Below are 21194 nucleotides of genomic sequence, written 5' to 3' on the forward strand. Positions count from 1 at the left end.
TAGCACTTAGCATAACGACATCTTTTTAATCTCATTATGGAAGTATTTGGTTGATATGTTCCCATTAGGAAGTAAGCTCCATGAGGGCAGGGACTGGTTCTGGGTTTGTTCCCTGTTACTTCTCCAGGTTTCACCACAGTGCCCACCATAGAGTGGGCCCTCCGTGATTATTGACAAGTACAGAAGTGAATGGATAAAGAGAGCTTACAGACTACAAAGAAACTTGGGTTACTATTAGAGTTGTCACTACTATTACTGCCGTGGTCATATGCATACACCAGGGAAGTATCCAGTGAAAGTCTTTAACTTTACATGTATTTTGGCTTCTCTTTTCTTTCTGCCTATGCCTTTTACCTGCTGTCCACTTGTCACCTTCTCTACTGCCCCCATCCCATGTCTTCTCAATAAGAGAGGATTCTTAGCCCCCAGAACAATCCCCAATACACTTGGCAAACCACTTTACAGGGCTGGGGTGAGAATTTAATGGAGAAGTGATGTAAAAGCCTCTACCACAGGGTTTAGAACATCTGTTCAACAGATAGTGACTTCCTACTCTCTTTTCCCTAAGAGAAAAATTCTAGCCAGCAACTGATGGCTTATTTTAACAGAGAATGCTAGGGAAAGGAACAATAGGAGTGAATCTCCTAATGGGAAACTTTCAAGTCTGGAGTGAGGGCAGTGGAAAGTCATTTAAGGCCCCCTTAAATGCCACCGTGCGGGTATCACCCTTGCCTGGGGCAGCTTGCAGAAGAGTGACAGGATATGGGGATTCTGCTTGTGCAGCAACCTTTTCTGGAGGGTCCCACAGATCAATTAAAAGTAAATTAACAGCCCTGGCTGGCTGGTTCAGTAGGTTGGAGTGTCATCCTGCAGACCAGAAGGTTGCGGGTTTGATTCCAAGTCAGGACAGATTCGTAGGTTGCACCTTCGATCCCCGCTAGGGGCACATACGGGAGGTAACTGATCGGTGTTTCTCTCACACATAGATGTTTCTCTCAAATCAATGAACATATCCTTGGATAAGGATTAAAAAGAATTTAAAGTAAATTAACAAACAGTAATTGGGACTTGCTCCACGCCAGGAAATGTGTTAATTGTACAATCTCTCCAATAGCCCCTTCTCACTTTCCCTCATAAGCTCCTTTTAAGGTATTATCCTTAGTGAATTCACCTGTTCCTAAAATGTCAGCCACTCTCCATATGCCAGCAAACTTTCAAGTTCATGTCTTGAGTTTCTAGACTTATGTTTCAAGTAACTATTAAGGATCTCACCTGCGCTGTCCAGTTGGCATAAAAAAATCCAAAGAATTTAACTAATTATCTTCTTTTCAAAGCTGTTCTTCCTCCTGTGTTGCTTATTTCTGTATTGGTTTCACTACCCATCCAGTAATCTAAGCTAGGAGCCATCTTCAATGTTTCCTTCTCTCTCATTTTTACACAGAATTGCTAGAACTTGGTACAGACCTTATCAGTGTCTTGATTGTATCCTTCTAGCACTCACGTTTCCCTGCATGCTCACCCAAGTCCTATTTACTGCAAGCACCAAAGACTCTTTGCCTGAGCAATTTCTCTAGCTGCTGGCATTCACTCAGCCTACTTATTGGGAAGGCCAGAAGTGCCAGAAAAGTTAAAATCCCTGGGAGTAGTCCTCATCCAATGACTGGTCAGTTGATGTATATATTTTGGGGAGAACAACTCTGAAGCACTCTCTGTGCTTTCCCAGAGGCCATCAGTCTCCCTGAGTCCTAAATGCCCATGGTGGGAATCTACTCGTTAATGCATCTGAAATATTTTTTCATGCTTTTTCCATCCCCAACTGATGCTTCCTTGGATTGCCTCTCAAACAAACTCATTGCACTTGAATGCTTGTCTGTGAGTCTCCTTCTACTTGTCAAATAAAACAGTAACTACTTAGATATTGGGATAAAGGGAGGAGTTGAGAATGGCTATAAAGTTTTACTATGTATGATTGCCTTTTGGGGGGTATCATTTATATTTTAAACTGATAAGAACAGATACTACACTTGATCTTAGCCAAAAGGCCGAGAAGCCTGTTTTAAATATCATTGAAACTGAGGTGCCAGCAGGACAACCCAGCTGGACTCATGAGAGAAGTAGAACCCAGAGATAAGGAACTAGGAGTTATTAGTATACATAAGCAGGTGCTAAAGCCATGAAAATGGTTATGATGGCCAATATGCTATGTTCAGAGGAAAGAACAGGGAGAATAAATATAGAGACAAGTAGCAGTCTCTATAACAAACATTAAATACCATTCATGTCTTCTTCCCTAAAACTGAGGTAAAGTGTAATTTTGAAGTAGTGTTTAAATTCACAGAGCCCAGCCAGCACAGTGCCTGGCCAATAAGTATCCTTTCCAGAAATGTAGAATTACTTTTTCTCTACATTGAAAGGACAAAGCCAGCCCCATTTGCTATTGTGGCACCATTTGCCTAGCAGGCTTATGACCTTGTTAAACATGACTGCCATTTTACTCTTCTGAGCCTGTTCTGAGGACTGGAAATTACTGGAAAGCAAGAACAGAACTAACCACTCACTCCCTATAATCTGTAGGCGAACTATAACATTGGAACAAACTGCAGCCTTGTATTACAATGCCTCAACAGTCCAGGGACCACACAACAGGAACTCCCCCCACCCTTTTTTAATCTAATCATAATCTAATAAAATGTCAAAGCCCCCACCCCCAATGCTAGGGTATCTCTCCACACCATGCCCCTCTCCTTCCTTGGGGAATAAAAACTTTATTCTCGCACTTTCTTTTCTTTGTGAATTCTTTCACAGACTACGTCACTGGCCACCTTAACACACACTATATACAACGTATTTTGCATTGTATAATGTGCACCAGTGTTTTCCACACAGTATTACACCCATGGTATGTAATCACTATAATGTATAATATGCAGCCTTATTTTTCCTCAAAAATTTGGGCAAAAAGTGTGCATTAAACACGGCAAAATAGTGTAGTCAATGCAAAGAAAGAATCAGATTTCTCTGCTTAATCTCTTTGCTTAAATCTCTTTGCTTAATCTTGAGTAGTGTTTTTCTTATGAAAACCTAAAATCTCATCTACCACCCCACCCATTCTTATCTACACTACCAGGGAGGTGTATTGTCCACCTGAGAAGGTATAAGACAGTGTGTTTTCTACATATTGCCAGTTGGCTTACTTATAGCAAGATGCTGGTGGTGCCAGTCCGTGGCCCCATCCCTTACACGACATTTGATATGGGGACGGGAGGGGGGCTATAAAGCAGTAATTATGACAAAAGGCTTTGACCTCAAAGCTGCAGTCATCTTTCCCTCGTGAGACCTCCGGGGTATTGTTTAAACATATTCGTATTGCGAGTTTTCGTATTGTAATGAGGAAAGTGCTGAAATTCCTCAGCCTAACACAATTAAGACCTTGTCAAGCTTTACTTTTTGTAGCGTGCATTAAACGAAGGATATTCTCGTTTATTTCGTCTTCCAAGTGGATCACACTGAAATTCGTGACACTTTTTTACCACTATCGCCCCGCTCCCAAATCGTCCCTCAATCCCCAGCTGTCAAAAAGCACTATGCTCTTTACGACAGTGTACGACGCCGAGCCTCTTAGGAACCACTTTCCTGCTGGGTCCGGCCTGCCGTGGCCAATCGCGTGGCTTCGGACCCGTGACGCGAGCTGCGCTCGTGCATGCGCAGGGCGGGGAGACCTTGGCGAGGCGGTGGAGGCTTGGCGGAGGTGAAAGGTTTGGCGGAGAGGGAAGACCAGCGGCAAAATGCAGAGCTGGAGTCGTGTGTGTTGTTCCTTGGCAAAGGTGAGAGCGAGTAGGTGGGGTCAGTGCTGAGCCAGAGGCACAGAGACCCGCTGACAGGGTCCGGGACGCCGCCTAATTGGTGGGAGTGGGAGAGGCCGCCGGCCTGAGTGGGGCCACTCGCGGCCCCGCTCGTGAACCGGCTCTGCCCAGGCCGCGGCGTCGAGGCTCGGACTCAGGCTCTGCAGAGGGCCCGCCGGTTTCAGGGCGGTCAGCAGTCTCACACACACTCCACTCCACTCCCAGGCCAGGGCCGTGGGGCGTGCGGTCGCACGGAGGCCTGTGCAGCCTTGCAGGATGAAGAAATTACTCTCGTCGGGTCTGGCCTGGCTCTTCAAACCTACCCGTTCCTAATTTCGGTCCCTGCCTAACTTTATGCTGTGGGCGGGTGACCTTGGGGCCACTGCTTGGAAGACCCAAACCCAGTCAGCCCCAACAGGTAACCCTAGGAATTCCTCAAAGCCTCTTCGCTCTTTGCCGCTTTAAGCTAATCTTCATTTCTCTTTTCATCCGCGTACCAAATACAGCCAAATTGTTTAGGTGTGGGATCATGGTTGAGTACTATGTTGCTGGAGACCCTAAAGACAATAAAGCGCAAAACTCTTGTTTTCGAAGATGAGTATCCTGCGTTCCTGAAAGTTGATGTGGTGTGCTGGATGGAAGCCATACATTTAGTGACAGCCAGAGCTCATACTAAAACTCAGGACTCACATTTAGTCTGCGCCTTTTTGGTCTACCTTCCTGACCACGGGTGCAAGAATTGCGTTGGAATAGAGAACATTACTAGATCACTGTAGGTTTTGTCACTGCCTCCGTTTTCCTCATGTGGTCGGTGTATTTGCTTTGTTTCTGTGTACCTCACTATTCTAGAAAATAGCCATCCATATTCAGAGTTTGTGTGGATATTATGCAGTTTGTAAAGCTGCATTAGCTCCTGAATATGAATATATTACTTAGTACGTTTTCTTAAATTACTGTCTAATTTTCTGTTCCTTGTTGATAATTCAGGAACATCTTCATAGATTTTATATGGTAGATTTTATTTAGGAAACAATAATTAGAAGTAAAAGGATTGTCATAATGTAGATTATTCAGATGCTTAGGTTAAAACTTTAAGAACTTTATTTTTGACATTAAAATGATCCCTGGCACTGACAATTAGCCATGCTTTCTGAAAATTTAATAAAAGTTAGCACCATCACATAACATTTTTATTAGGGTAAACATGAGATGTTTGAATATTTATAAGAAAAAGATAGTGTGGTAACCTGAGGTTGAAAAGTTTAAATAATTGGTGTTATCAGAGAGGAGAAATTGATATGTATCCTCTGGGTGGCAACTGAAAATGCATCGATAATTAGTGCTTGATACATTTGCCCCAAATCACATAGGACCTTCAGTAGTTTCTTTGTTTACATAATAGGGACATTTTCTGTTTTTCTTCCAGAGAAGCCATTTCGGTCGAATATCTCATGGCATCCAGGGAGTTTCTGCAGTGCCTCTAAGAACTTATGCAGATCAGCCAAGTAAGTACTTAGTAAAACAGCTTCCCCTCAAAATTGTTCATGAATTTATTCACTTAAATGTTTATTGAGGACCTCATGAGTTCTAGGTGATGAATAAGGCAAAGTCCTGTTCTTACGGAACTTTTAGTCTGGTTCCATAAAAGACATATAATAGATAAGTACCACATAAATATTTTGGGTTGTGGTGGAAAATTAAAGCAAGTAATTGGAAGGAAAATCGATTATTTTAGGTAAAGTGGCAGGGCTTTTCTGAGTATATATGTCTGACAAGTGCCTCAGTGAAGAGAGGGAGTGAGAAATTATTTCAGGCAATGGGGAGCGTTAGTAAGAAGGGTCTGAGGTGAGAATTCCATTGTGAGGGTTAAGGAATTGAAGAAGGCTCATATAGCTAAGCAGAGACCTGTAGAATGTAAAATCAAAGATCAGATGATGGAGGATTTTGTAAGCCAGGCCAAGGAGTTTGGATTTTACTCCAAGTGTGATGGGAAGTCACTGAAGGGTTTTGACCAGGAGGGTGATTTTATATATTAACATTTAAAAGTTCATTCTGCCTGTTTGTTGGTCAGTTTGTGTTGGTTGTTTAACACTGTTTAGAATGGTGAGATGGTGTTTTTCAAATCCTGAATGAAAGTCTTGATGGGCTTACCAAATCACATTTGAAAGACTAGAAGGATATGCCTGAAAAGGAGCTGTGGATTATGGGTATTTTCTTACTTAAAACATTTTTATGCCTTTGAAGTTTACATAAAGGATATGTGTTTTATTTTTTAAAGTATTTAAAAACAGAAAGTTAGTGGGGTTGTAGTAAGGTATGTTGGCCTCCAAGGACCAACGATATTGATTATCTGAAATTATCTCCTTTGGCATTTACTAGAATCACTAGTGTGGTTACAAGTAAAGTTACTTGTCATGTCTTACTTCATTGTACCAACTATTATCTGGGGGGAACTGTGACCATCGGTCTCCCTATATTCTGTGAAATAATTTTATCCTGTGTCCTTAACTGTTGTCAAACTGTCATCATTCTGTAGATTTTATATGTAGAAGAAAAAGTGGGGGGATGATTCTGTCACCAGTAACCAACAGTGAGTGATTTATACTAACTTTTAACAGGTCAGGAAATCCTTAAAAAGATACTAATTTGATGGTAAGGAAATAAGTTGGACCATTGTACCCTTTGCCCCTTTTTTCTTTTCAGTTTTATTGAGATATGATTGTGATACACCCTTTGTCTTTTTTAAGTGGGAATATTATTCTGCACTTACACAACAATAGAAATGTTAGATACTCACTTCCAAAGCATGCAGTTAAAAACTTCATGGCTGATTCTACAGTCTTGGAATTATTCAACAAAGATTGTTTAGTGCCTTCTATCTACCGAGCAGTTTGCAGCAGGAGCTTAGATTTTAATGGAACGAAGGTAGCTGAGCCCTCATGAATCAGACAGGTTAGTGATCCCTCGACATTGAGTAAATTATAAATTCCTTAGTACCTGTGTAGATACAGTGTGTAAAGTCCGATTGGATGAAGTAGCAAATGTTTTTGCTTATGTATTTATATTAATCTGAGGTATTTATTTAATGACCGGGATTGTGACTCTTTTTTAGTACTTAAAATGGCACAGTAGGTACTCATTACATATTTATTTGTTATTTCAACAAATCAGACTATCTACTCTGTGCTAGTTGTTTGGACTAGTTTCTAGGATACAGCAATGAACAAGACAAGATGCAGCTTTTATAGAATTCATAGTCCATTTGTGGAAGACAAATATCCAACAAATAATTAATTGTAATTATAATAAGGACTCCACAGGCTAAGCATAGGGAGCTATGAAATCTACCTGTAGATTGGGAATGTTCACAGAATTCTTTCCGAAGGAAATGATTTTGGTATTTGAAAAGGGAGTAATAGGGTGTGGGAGGGAGGTGTTCAAGGAAGAAGGTACAACATGTTGGAATATTTTGAGTGAGAAGCAGCATAGCACATGAAAAGAACCACTGTGGCCGGAATCTGTTGAAGACTTTGAATTGACTTCTCTAAGTTAGGAAAGACCCTAACTCTTTATTTTAAGGGTAGTTGGAAAGTCACTGAAGTGTTTTAAGCAGGGGTATAATATGATTAGATTTATTTTTAAAGATCATTCTGGTTGCAGATTGGAGTGTTTATTGTAATTTCCTTTCTTTTCTCATTATACTGTAAGAACCAGGGCTGTTTTATTTATAGGTAGCCCAAGAGCTTAGAGTAGTGCTGGTAATATGAAATGCATGCCGCCAGGATTTATCTCTAAGTAGATGGGAAGAATGTACATAGGTAGACCAGTGCAATTCTGTGGGCATAAACTAACAGTAATTCACTATTGTTGAAGCTTAAACTGCATGGTATTAGTAGATAAGCAGAATGTGGTGGGAGATGAGACTGGAGAAATAGTTACTGAAGAGACTTTGATGCTGTATTTACTAACTTGGATTTTATACAACAAGAGACAGGGAAACCAATGAAAAGTAGGAGAATAAGGTCTAAATTGGGTTTTAGCAGGGGCTAACACTGGTATAGCAGTGTGTAGGGTGTTACGGAGGGTGGGAATAAGACTGGAGGTTCCCAGACTAAGGTGGGAACCTTCTCAGCAGGGAAGAAATATTTATTGAGTGCCTAATAAGCACCTGGCATCCTCCCAGGGTCTTTACATGCATTATCTCTGACCTCACAACCCTGAGATGTAGGTATTAACTCTTATTATTAATCCCTATATTACATCAAAGCCCAGAGAGATTAAATAATTTGCCCAAGAAATTAAGAGGTGGTAGACCTCATCTTTGAACTCAGGTTGTATTACTTCAAATCCTTTTTTTTTTTTACTCTATTTCTCCTTCCTTATGGACTAGGAGGTTATAGGGTTATGATCAGAAAATCAAGTATTAGAATTCAAGATTTCAGAGGCAGAGCAGTTTAGGGGGGTGACAAGTATATGGAAGAAGGTGACTAAAATAAACTGAAGATTGAGGACGTTGATAACTTAAAGACAGCAACCCTTCCTCTGCAATGAAACAAGTAAATTTAACAAAGTAGCTTTATGAGTAGCTTTACTCATTTAATGAATCTGGTAATTAATGATTACTGCCTTATGATATCTGTTCATATTCCTGTTTTCTTTTTAAAAAGAATTTTGATTTATATACATTTTGATATGTGCCTGTTTTCCCTAACTATAATGAAACGTTATTGAAGGTAGTGATGTTTTCTACATAGAGTAGGCATTTATAAATATTTATTGATTTCATTCTGAAAATGAAGGAGGTGCTTGTCATTTTAGTTTGAGTTCCTGGCTGTCCAGGAAAATAAGGGGTTATCTGAGTGTTTGGGAAGGCATGAGAACATATGGTGTGGGCTTTAGAATCTAAAGAACCTAGTTTGAAACCTGGCTGGATCACTTACTAGTTGTGCAACCTTATGCAAGTTAGTTACTCTCAATTGTTTTCTCCCTGTTAAATGGAGGTAATAACTATGTAATAGAGATATAATGAGGCTTAAATATGACAGCGTGAAGCATTTAGCTCACTGCCTGACACAGTAAATTACCCAACATGGCAGATACTGCAGACTGACTTCTTAATATACCTCTTATAATTTGTTGATGATTGCAATTTATTTGTAACCTGACACCTTTATTTCAGTGTAGCCTTAATAATGTAGTATCTATTTTTCTCAAAGTGCTGTAAGTAACATTTGTATAATAATTGTAGGGCACTTTTTCCTGCTTTTTCTCTTTCAGTATATTTTATGGCATTAATTGCCACATTTCTAAAGTCAGTCACCTCTCATTTTACTATTTTTCGAAGTATCAGTCTAATAGCTTTCTTCTGGTATTTCACTGCCACCTGAAATGCAGGTTGCTATCTAGCTGTCTTTGCCATTTTTGCTGACTTAATTGTCTTTTCCTCCGTCTATCAATTTGTATATCCTTTTCAGTTTTTCTTTTTCCTGTAAAGTCTGGTGCTAATTTTGTAAAATTTTCCATCAAGTATTCCTTAATGTATTTCACTTCACTACTTTGCTATATCCTTATTTTTAAAGCTATATATTAGAACCAAGCTGAGAAGTATTTCTTGACAAGATAAGTCAGAATCATGTATTGGAAATTTCCATTTGTATGTACCTTTGGTAAAGCTGAGAGCTAGCTGGTTTGTTTTTCTTAAAATTTTGTTATGAAAAATTGCAAACATTAGAAAAGTAGAAATTTTACCCCACTTACATTGTTACATGTATGTGCCCACCGATTTATCCATCAGTCCATCTTATTTTTTGGTGTGTTTCAAAGTAAATTTCAGAAATCGGTATACTTTGCCTAAATACTGTCTTATTCTTGAAGTTTGTCACTGGATCCTACCCTCCTATATTCTCAGCTTGCGAATCTTTAAAGACTTTTCTGCTTGCTGTTCATTTTTGTGTCTCCAAGTATTCTAGCAGTATTCTGATGAAATGGTACGTCTTTAGTGACAGGTGAACTATTTTGAGTTTTTGGTATTTTTTGTAGCGAAAATTCTACCCTGGCCAGGTAGCCCAGTAGGTTAGAGTGTTGTCCTGATATGCCACCTTGGTGGTTCAGTCTCTGGTCAGGGTACATACAAGAAGCAACCAATTAATTTGTTAATAGGTAGAACAACAAATAGATGTGTTTCTGTCTCTCTCCCCCCTTTCCGCCTCCCTCCTACATCCCTCCCTCCCCACTTTCCTCTTTTTTTCTTTAAAGTCAATAAATGAAAAATCAAAAAGGAAAACCCTAAGATCACATAGTACATTGGGAAATAAAACTCAATGTTTTTTTTTTAGCTTTGTGTGTTTAAGTTGTATATAAACCTATATATTATAATTAGAAAAGCAGTTAAAATACAGCAAAGAAACCTATTTTTATAGCTTTTACTTACATTATTATGAAATTAAAAATTTGAACCCAAATTAAGGGATATTGTTTAGGTCATCATTTGGTTGAAGATTTGAAAATATGGCAAGGAAGAAGTAAAAACGTCATTATTTACAGATGACATGATACTCTGTATAGAGAACCCCAAAGATTCCACCAAAAAACTACTAGAAGTGATAAATAAATTCAGTAGGATATGAAAGTAGTAGGATATAAAATATTCAGAAATCAGTTGCTTTTTTATACACCAATAACAAACTACTAGGGAAACCGGGAAGACAGTCTCATTCACAATTGCTTCGAAAAGAATAAAATACCTAGGAAAAATTTAACCAAGCACATAAAAGACCTGTACTTGGAATTATAAGACACTGAAGAAGATACAAATAAGTAGAAGGTTATACCATGTTTATGGATAGTAAGAATTAACATCATTAAAATGTCCACACTATCCAAAGCTGTTCGTGGGTTAAACACAGTTTCTATCAAGATACCAATGGTGTATTTCACAGAACTGGAACAAATATTCCAAAAATTTGTGTGGAACCAGAATAGCCACAGCAATCTTGAGAAAGAAAAACAAAGTTGAAGGAATCATGCTACGTGATACCAAACTATAGTACAAGGCCATATCAATCAAAACAGCATGGTACAGGCCCCAAAACAGGTATAGATCAATGGAACAATGTAGAAAGCCAGAAATAAACTCATGCCTTTATGATCAATTAATATTTTACAAAGGAGGCAAAAACATAAAATGGAGTAAAGATAGTCTATTCAATAAATGGAATTGGGAAAATGGGACAGATAGATACATGCAAAAAAATGAAACCAAACCACTTTCTTACATCATAATGCAAGAAAACTCAAATGGATTAAAGACTTAAATGTTAGACAGGAACCTATAAAAATCTTGGAAGAAAACAGGGCAGTACTATCTTGCACATTGCTTGTAGCCATATTTTTTCTGACATATCTCCTTGGGCAAGGGAAACAAAAGAAAAAAAGTGAGTGGGACTATATCAGACTAAGAAGTTTTTGCACAGCAAATGAAACCTTCAACAAAATGAAGACAATACATTGAATGGGAGAACATATTCATTCGCCAATGATAATATCTGATAAAGAGTTAACATCCAAAATGTACAAAGAACTTATGAAACTCAACACCAACCCCCCCAAACAATCCGAGCAAAGGACCTAAATAGACACTTCTCCAAAGAAGACATACAGACGGCCAGTGGACATGTGAAAAGATTCTCCATGTACTCCATGTCACTAACCATCAGATAAATACAAATTAAAACAATGCGGTATCACTTCACACTGGTCAGAATGGCTATCATCAGTAAATCAACAAACAGCAAGCCACTGTGGAAAGCAGTATGGAGTTACCTCAAATTAGAAACGGAACTGCTTTATAACCCAGTGATACCACTTCTAGGAAGATATCCAAGGAAACTTGCAACACTAATTTGAAAGAATATTTGCATGCCTATATTCATTGAAGTGTTATTTACAATAGTCAAGATTTGGAAGCAACCCAAATATCCACCAGTAAATGAGTGGATAAAAAAAGCTGTGGTACATTAACATGTTGGAATACTACTCAGCCATAAAAAGGGGGTACTCTTATCCTTTGTATGGTAAGGATAAGACTGCATGGATGAACCTGGAGAACATTATGCTAAGTGAAATAAGACTGTCAAAGAAGGACAAATAGCAGATTCCACATAAGCAATTTTACTCATATGTGGAATCTAATGAACAAACTAAATGAAATTGGAACAGACTCAGAGAACAGACTGACCACTGTCAGGGATGAAGGTTCATGGGGGCTGGTGGTTGCAGGGGGCGGGTGAAAAAGGTGAAGCAAAAAAACCCACCAAAGACACAGATGACAGTGAAGTGATTATCCGTGGGAAAGGCGGGTAAAGGGAGGTTTCACAAGAAGGTATAGAGGGAATAAATGGTGGTGGAAGGAGACTTGACTTGGGCTGGTGAACACATGATACAAAATACAGGTGTTGTAGAATTGTATACCTGAAAACTGTATAATTATATTAACCAATGTCACCCCAATATAAAAAGGTAAAAAAAATTTTGAAATTAGAAATACATTTTATTCTGAACATGAATTAATGAACCAGGTAGTGTGGTTAAAAGGCACAAATGGATCAATAAAAATTGAAACTACTTTTTTTAAATGGATTGGACTAGCTATATTTTGTTCTTGTATTGAGTAATTGTAATTGTCATTGATATAACAAAGGAGAATCACTGCTTTTCATTTATTCAGTAGAAAGATTCATAGTTTTTTGTGGATAATTGGGTTTGGTAACTTATTTTCCCTGCACAGTTCTATTTCTGTTCAAGGTCAGCAAAGGGTTTTTTTTGAATAATAATAGCACTCCCATCCCCTCGGGGTTGTATGTTTTGTGGGGGATGGGATGATAAGAAATGTAAATTGCCATTATTTTTATGTCAGAATATAGCTACCATGTAGGGAATGCTTATGTGTCTTCCAGGTACTATACTAGGTTGTTTACATATACTTTTTTATTCTGTATTACAACCCTGTGAGGTAGATATTTTGTGGTCTTTATTTTGCAGATGAGGAAACTGAAGGTGAAGCTGGTTTAATTACTCACCTAAGGTCAGATAGCTAATAAAGCTTGATTATTGCTTTTGGGGATTTTAGTTTTATGGTAGTATAAATTGAGGAAAGGAAAAAGACTATATTGACTAATGGAAAAATCACTGGAAGTAGAGGAAAAAAGCTTAATTTTGTCTCTGCTAATTGCTTGCCGCATGACCTTGGACAAGTAATTGACTTCTTTGAACCTGTGTTTCTTATCTGTGAAATGTTAGATATATCCCATTCTTACCTTTCTTGTAGGAAGGTCTGAGAATTAAACATCAGAACATATGTGAAAGTGTATTATAAAGTGTTAAAAACTTCTCCATGCTACTGAAATTAATTGGGTTTTAAGGACAGTAGAGGGGAATGAGAAGGGGGCACTCTCCTAAGTTATGAAAGTTGGATTGAGGAGAATGGGAATAATTGGAATTATTATGTACATTTTTATTGTAATTATTATATTTTTAAAGGTGCTGCTCAGAGTTAATTCTTGATTTTTTTTGTTTATATGATAAATATCCAGAACAGTTAATTGAATGTTCTGGTTAGCCAGAACATCTTAAACTCTATAAAATTTATCGGTATTCAAATAATGTTTAAAACATATTTGCATGTGTTATAGGGAAGCTCATTCTCCTTCCCCCAATATCTTAGAAGTTAAGAACCTGAAAGGGATAATCAGTCTTTAAGTTTATTGACCTTACTAAGTTATTACCTTATTACCCTAATATCAGTCATTTAAGGCAATGTTATTATTTCTGTATTACAGAAAAACTAAGTGACTTGGTTATACAACTAGTAAGTGTCAGAGCTGAGATTGAAAGCTAGGTATGTCAGGTTTGAAAGCTCAGGTTCTTTCCTTTATGTAGATTCCTGTCTATTATCATTAAATAAAACCATATGGAATTTAGCAAGGTCAGTAGACACAAAATTCAGTAGTATTTCCATATCCCACAATGAACAAATGGAAAATGAAATACAAAAATTTGTGCCATTTTCAGTTACATCAGGGAAACTAAGTACCTAGGAATAAAATAGTAGCTTTTTTTTTTTTTTTTTTGCAATGCACTGTTTTTGGTCAGTATTGAGCAATTTACTGTTTTATATCAATTTGCTTTTGTTGTAGTTGATGCTGATGTGACGGTGGTGGGTTCTGGTCCTGGCGGGTATGTCGCTGCTATTAAAGCTGCCCAGTTAGGCTTCAAGGTAAGAGTTAGACTAAAACTGGGTTTTTATTCGTTTTCATTTGGGGAGAGTTGATCGTATTCACAAAATACTTGGCAGAGAGATAATATAAATAATTTCTTAATTCTATACATTCTATTTAATCCTGAGACTAATGAAGAGGGGGTTCATTAGTATTTTCATGAAATGGAAAGAGAAGTCCATTTTTTCCCCTTCCCCCATTGCTTTTCATTTTGGCTTTTAAACAGAGCTGAAAGCATGTATTTGCTAATGTTAAACAAACAAAAATATCTCTTAGAGTAAGTCACTTTTGGTGGGTTAGCTTCAGTTTGTTATTTGAATGATAAATTATAAAGGACTATATTTTATTCTAACAAACACAGCTTGAGTAGCTTGTTTTATAGAGGGAGGAAGGCATTATTGGAATCTCAGTGAACTGAAGCATGGCAGCTTATATGCAGTTAAATAATGTTTTCTTTGGTTGTAGACAGTCTGCGTCGAGAAAAATGAAACACTTGGTGGAACGTGCTTGAATGTTGGTTGTATTCCTTCCAAGGTGAGCATACATTTTTGTACAATGCACAGGTTTCTTTCATTGGCCATCAACTAGAAGGATATATTGAGACTAGAATATTATACTAATAACAGTTATTAAAAAATAAACGACCCCTGGATGATTAAAAAACATGGCTTCCCTTTATAAAACTTAGAGGGTTGTCACCAGTCAGCCATACATTCCTGAAAGAGCTTCCTTGTCTGAGAATACCTAGCATTTCCATTCAGCCAGCCTCTGATGTTACATTCCCCCCGCCCTTTCCTTTACCATTGAAATAGAGAATAGTAACTTCTTTTAGGAACTTTATGTATTTAGTAAACATGACTGCTTTTTGCATCTGCCACCCAGAAATGTGAACTTAATACCTTTGCTTCTAAAGAAAATAAAGATGTTTTGTTTACTTTTTCTTATTTGTTAAACATTTTAATGTCCTTATTGTTTGTCTTAGATTAATTACAGAAATTGTGTTGGTGTGGTCATATGTACTATTATTCTATGTACAGGCTGTCATTTTCTAAGTGTGGATTGCATATAGTCTGCATTTGAAAATTTGATAATCTTGTCTTATTTCCTTTAGGCTTTATTAAATAACTCTCATTATTACCACATGGCCCATGGGAAAGATTTTGCATCTAGGGGAATTGAAAGTAAGTATACTTTCCATATTTAGCAATATTACCAGCCATACTTGACTTGACTTTTCTGGCTAAAGATGTATGTCTGATACATGTGTAATAGATATTTAGTGAGGGAAGAATAGGAAGAAGATCTTAAAAATATAGAGAGATTTATTTAAGAAAGAAGGCTTAATCCATGATGTCTTCTGTTCATTTGTCAGCTTTTGCATGAAGTCTGTGTATGTGTAGTCAGTTTTTATTTTCCTTAAATCTATAAATCACCAGGTTGGCTCCTGGGTTTTTAAGTGCTATGGCCAGGTGAAGGAAGGAAGGTCTACCTAAGTTGTTAGCAGTGGAAAGAACAGAGGAGAGAGGGAGGAATGTAGTATAGTGGAAAAGGATATTTCATAACATTTTAATTTGGTTTGTCTTGTCTTCTGACATTCTTTTTGGGCTGTTATTTCATTCTTTCTCTCTAATGATTGTTGTTGACAAATACATCCAGAAAAGTAGTCTGTTCTAGAAACGGCTTTAACACACATTGGAAGGCTGTTTTTTTCTTCATTTATTTCTTTGTAGAAGTAGGTTTCTGAAAGAATGAGCTATAATGTAGGCAGTCCTTTGGGCACAGAGGTGATGTGTATACACTAAAGCAAATACTGTATTAAACTAAATGAAGAGTGGAATGAAAGCCTGTTTTCCTTACCCACTAAAACAAGAGATAGTGTTAGTCAAGAGACTTGCATTGTAGACAGAGGTTCATGTTCTAGCTCTGTGACCTTAGGTATACCGAATCGCTCAGGATCTTTGCCTTCTTACCTCTTAAGATGTTTTTGATTGCATGAGCTGATTTGTAAGATAGCCTTCTAAAGTTCTGTGAGTTGAGTTTATCTTATATTGTTGCTTCAGAGTTCTCTTCTGAGTTAAATGAATGATTAAACTGTTAAGCTTCTGTATTTGAAGTTTTCTCTGTATTTTTACTAGTTTTTATTTCACGAAATTTAGCGTTTTCTTTTTATTTAAAATTTCAGGTGATGATTTACTTTGCCATATCTGTTTAAATCCCTTCTACACTTATGATCATCATAAGGTGTTTGGAGAATGTGTTGTCACAGTGGGATATCATGTTTTATTTTGGACTGCATTTTTCCCAAAGGTGGATTTTTAAATAGTGATAAATAAGTTATGTTACTGTGATATGATGCTGTTGGCCTTTTACCAGCTAGGATGATTATAACAGTTATTAAATTTAAAAATGTTAATAGTGCCTTTTATACAATTCTCTAAGCATTAGGCTGAAATTTTTGAAATTAGTGAAAAATGTCATACATTGCTTTAAGAATTTAGCTAAGCACTAAAGATTTATTTGACAAATTACAGTGTCTGAAGTTCGCTTGAATTTAGAGAAGATGATGGAGCAGAAGAGTAGTGCAGTAAAAGCTTTAACAGGTGGAATTGCCCACTTATTCAAACAGAATAAGGTCAGTGTGTTTAATGTTCAGATTTTTGCTTTATTTCATATACACATTTAAACATTGCATTATGCTAATATAGAGTGATGCCATTAGAACTTGGCTGCTGGGGAATAGTTACTTAATTTAAGTATGCTAACCTGAAGTAGATTTCCCTGATATACGTAACAAATGTCTTGCTGCTCCACGTATAGTATTACAAAGTAAGGAAGCACTTTGTATTGGATAAATTATTTAATAGAGTAATTTTTTGCTGTTAACCATGTGTGTCAGGAAATTTATTTTAAACTTGTGAATTTCTATATTTCGTAAAGGTTGTTCATGTAAATGGATATGGAAAGATAACTGGCAAAAACCAGGTCACTGCTACAAAAGCTGATGGCAGCACTCAAGTTATTGATACAAAGAACATTCTTATAGCTACAGGTTCAGAAGTTACTCCTTTTCCTGGAATCACGGTATTTATGCTTCTTACAATTGTCAAAACTTTCCTTCAGAAGTATTGGGCTGGCCAAAAAGTCCTTTAATGTTTTTTTCCGGATGATGGCTCTAGTAGTGCTTAGTTGTCTTCTACTTCATTTGAAACAACGTTGTTAGATTGTATTGTGACAGCTGTCATACTAATGTGTGTTTTTAAAAACACTTATCAAAATTGGTGAATTTTTGTGCAGCCATTTTAATATTGAAGATGGAAGAAAAAAGCAACATTTTGGGTGTATTATGCTTTATTATTTCCAGAAAGTTAAAATGCAACTGATGTGCAAAAAAACACAAAGATTTGTGCAGTATGTGGGCAAGGTGCTGTGACTGATCAAACATGTCAAAAGTGGTTTGTGAAGATTCTTGGTGCTATTGACATTTGGGCCAGGTAACGCTTTGCTGTGGGGCAGCCTCTGTGTTGGCAGAGGTTTAGCAGCACCCTGACTCTACCCACTAGGTGCCTGTAGTGGGAGATGGCTGACAGACTCACAGTATCCACATCAATACAGTTATTGGTGAAAATGAAGAATGTGTCTTTTATTTTACGGGGGAAAAGTAATGAGCTTTTTGACCAACCCAGTACATATTATAAACTATTTAATTCATGTGATTTATGAACTTTGAGAGCTTTCTTACTAAAATACTGTATGTTGACAATCATTCAACTTTGGGAAGTTGCCTGTTTTTATTCTTTAATGATTTTGACCAGAAATACAATACTTTACATTAAGATATATTTCAATTTAATATGAAGTTTAAATTGACCATTTTGTTTTGATATGCTGAAAGATAAAATTTTAGGTATTTTAATTTTTAATTGAGTATATGGAGAGAAGTCAGATACCTCAAAATAAAATAAATGACTTAGTATTTTTAGTGATTGTACTAAATGAGATACTAATCTATAAATCAGTGGGTTTTTAAAAATAATTTTGATTCTATCCTTTTCGTTTAATAGATTGATGAAGACACAATAGTGTCATCTACAGGTGCTTTATCTTTAAAAAAAGTTCCAGAAAAGATGGTTGTCATTGGTGCAGGAGTAATAGGTGTAGAATTGGTAAGTGGTATCTTTTCTGTCTCTATTAAGTCCATGGGGTTGGAAGTGACATAACGATCCTCCATTTGACTGTATAATATCGCATGCAGAGCAGCATTGGGTTTTTCTTAAACACTTCTAGTAGTAGAGAGTTTTCAGGACAACTTAATTATGTAATCATCAGGTAATATAACATTGTCTTTCATTCTGCAATTTATTTCCCTCTATCTTCCACCTTTCCTGTCTTCAGTAATTTTTAAAAAATTTTGACAGCCCTATATCCTTTCAGAAGGCAGCTCTCATTCTGAGCAAATGGCATTTCAGATAAAGACTATGACTTCCATGATCTGGCTTTGCTGTTCCTCTCCATCCTCATCTCATTCCTTCTAACTTACATATTAGAAATGTCAAACTATTTGCAGTTCTCTGAATCATGCCATTTCATACATTCTCTCTGCCTTGTTCTTCCTTCTTGTCTATTTGGCAACTTGGCTGTATTTCCAGTGACCTCTTCCCTCAATTTCAGTTATCCTTTCCCAGGACTGTTTTGCCTTACAATCACCAAGAATTGCTGTAATTCTAAAAAGACAAATTTAGACATTTTATTCTCTAACCGTAACTTCCTTTCCTCTTTTACTCAGTTATTCCTAGTAAACAGGCTTCTAAACTTTATCAGGTTTTCTAGTCCATAGATCCCTCTTCGTTTTTGCTATCTTTCCTTTCCTGTCTTGACTGCTTTCCAGTTTAGTTTAGATTCCATGGTCCCTCCCTTTAACCATTGTCTTACGGGGGTTCTTTTTTTTTTTTTTAAAGATTTTATTTCTTTATCTTTAGAGGGGAAGGGAAGGAGAGAAGTGTCAATGTATGGTTGCCTCTCGTGAGTCCCCTGCTGGGAACTGCCCTGCAACCCAGGCATGTGCCCTGACTGGGAATCGAACCTCGATCGTGTGGTTCATAGGCCCGAGCTCAATCCACTGAGCTATACCAGCCAGGGCCTTACATGGGTTCTTTAAGTGCCTTGCCTTGCTGTTCATACCTGCTTGACAGAACTCTTGGTCCTGCCTTCTTCATGCTATATCCAGGCTGTTGACTACACCTGGAGAAAAACACACACCCTGCAGATTAAGGCCTATAGAAATTCTTGGTCATATATCTCAACAGGAATCTCAACCTCCTGACAGTCCCTTATTACCCTCGTTGGTACACTCTCCTGGTGTCCGTAGTGACTGTTTCATTTCCTATTTGCCTCTTAACCTCTGTCAGCACACACTGTCTTCCCCTGCCTGCAGATGACCTTGTCTGCTAACTGTCACATAAAAGAGAAACCATAAAATAAAAACTCCCTCAGTTTGATGCCCCAGATTTGAAAATGTTTTTTTTCCTGTTGTTGTGCCCATTCCCTTGATCTTCTCTTCTGTAACTGTGGAAATGCTATTTTCCCTAAGATGGAGCCCTTCACCTCTGCTTATTGAATTGTCTCCTGCCTCCTCAGGATCTCAGCTTTGTGATTTTTATTTTTGCATTTTTTTTAATTCTTGAAACTCTCCCCTACTTTTGCTTACTTCTCATTTATGTTTTTTTAAACCCTCACTTGAGGAAATATTTATTCAATTTTTTGAAACAGAGAAAGAGAAACATCATTGTAAGAGAAACATTGATTGGTTGCCTCCCATACTGTCCCCACCCAGGGATTGAACCTGTAACGTTTTTGGTGTACAGGAGAACACTCAAACCAGGGCCAGGGCCCTTCTAATTTACATTTAAGCAAGCATCTCTGGGCATCCACGTGCCATTCATACATGCTCAGATGCATTTGCACTCAGAGACACAGGCTGTATACACATAAATAAGCCTTCTGTTGATCCCCACATCCTCCTTCAGTTATTAAATTCCCTCTCACCTTTTCACAACCAGACTTCTTTGAAAGGGTAGACCAGATGTATTGCACCAACTCCCACTCACTCCTTAGTCAGGGACTTCTTGCGCCATCAAATTGCATTTGAACAGGACATAAATGGACCTCTTACTTAGTCCAGTGGACTATTTTCTTCACTGCTTTATTTGGTAGCAGTCAGCACTACTGATTTTCTTGGTTTTGAAATTCTTCTCTGATTACATATTCTGTTGATTTTCTCTCTCTCTTTGGGTTGACTTCCGTATTTTCTGTGTATGTTTCCCTTTCTTGGCCTTCCCTTGAATTGTTAGCACTACCCTAGATTGTGTCTCAGGATTCTATCCTAGGCCCTTTTTCTTGTCTTTCTACAGAGTATTTTCTTCACTCCTATCTCATTTACCTAAGGACTTACAAATATTTGCAGCCTAGTTCTTCCTCTTTGCCTCTAAATTTTATATCTGAATGCTTACCAGCATCTCTGTTTTTTGTAGGTCTCCTTGGTCCTCATTTCTGTAAACATATAACTTAACTTTTGCCTCTCCCTCCTCTGACCTCCATCCCAAAACAAACAAAACCAAGCCTATTCTGGGACTTTTGGGAAGATGGAGGCATAGGTAGATACATTTTGCCTCCTCACATAACCACAAGAAGGACAACAACAAATTTAAAAAAATAACTAGACTGCCAGAAAATCAAACTGTATGGAAGTCTGACAACCAAGGACTTAAAGAAAGAAGAAACATTCAGATGGGTAGTAGGGGTGGAGAGGATGCAGCAAGGTGGCAGCTTAGAAATGGGCAGGCAGGCAAGGTGGTGGCTGGTGGACCAGGTGGTCCCACATTTGCGTGCAGATAAACCAGGCGGAACAACTGGGGAGTGAGACACTGTGCAACCCAAGGTTCCAGTGTGGGTAAATAAAACCTCAAGGCACCTGACTGTAAAATGCTAATGCTGTGGGGGTAATGGCAGCAGGAGAAACTCCCAGCCTCATAGGAGAGTTCATTGAAGAGACCCACAGGGTACTAGAATATACACAAAACCA

At 37.7% G+C, this 21194-nt stretch overlaps 1 protein-coding gene and 1 pseudogene across 1 annotated transcript in view; one reads left to right on the top strand and one right to left on the bottom strand.

Moving 5' to 3' along the window:
* Positions 1-1930: 1930 nt before the first annotated feature.
* LOC119004004 (uncharacterized) lies at positions 1931-2054 on the bottom strand (annotated as a pseudogene).
* A 1637-nt stretch (positions 2055-3691) lies between these two features.
* Positions 3692-21194, top strand: part of DLD (dihydrolipoamide dehydrogenase) — a 34391-nt gene continuing 16888 nt past the window's right edge. The window contains exons 1-8 of the mRNA XM_037070641.1: positions 3692-3824; positions 5269-5347; positions 14036-14115; positions 14582-14650; positions 15228-15297; positions 16648-16748; positions 17054-17197; positions 18178-18279. Coding sequence (XP_036926536.1) covers positions 3786-3824; positions 5269-5347; positions 14036-14115; positions 14582-14650; positions 15228-15297; positions 16648-16748; positions 17054-17197; positions 18178-18279 — 684 coding nt within the window. The 5' untranslated portion in view covers positions 3692-3785. The remainder of the gene's footprint in view (positions 3825-5268; positions 5348-14035; positions 14116-14581; positions 14651-15227; positions 15298-16647; positions 16749-17053; positions 17198-18177; positions 18280-21194) is intronic.

This window comes from Sturnira hondurensis, unplaced genomic scaffold, assembly GCF_014824575.4.
Source record: "Sturnira hondurensis isolate 20B ecotype Veracruz unplaced genomic scaffold, ASM1482457v3 Scaffold0018877, whole genome shotgun sequence".
Taxonomy (NCBI): domain Eukaryota; kingdom Metazoa; phylum Chordata; class Mammalia; order Chiroptera; family Phyllostomidae; genus Sturnira; species Sturnira hondurensis.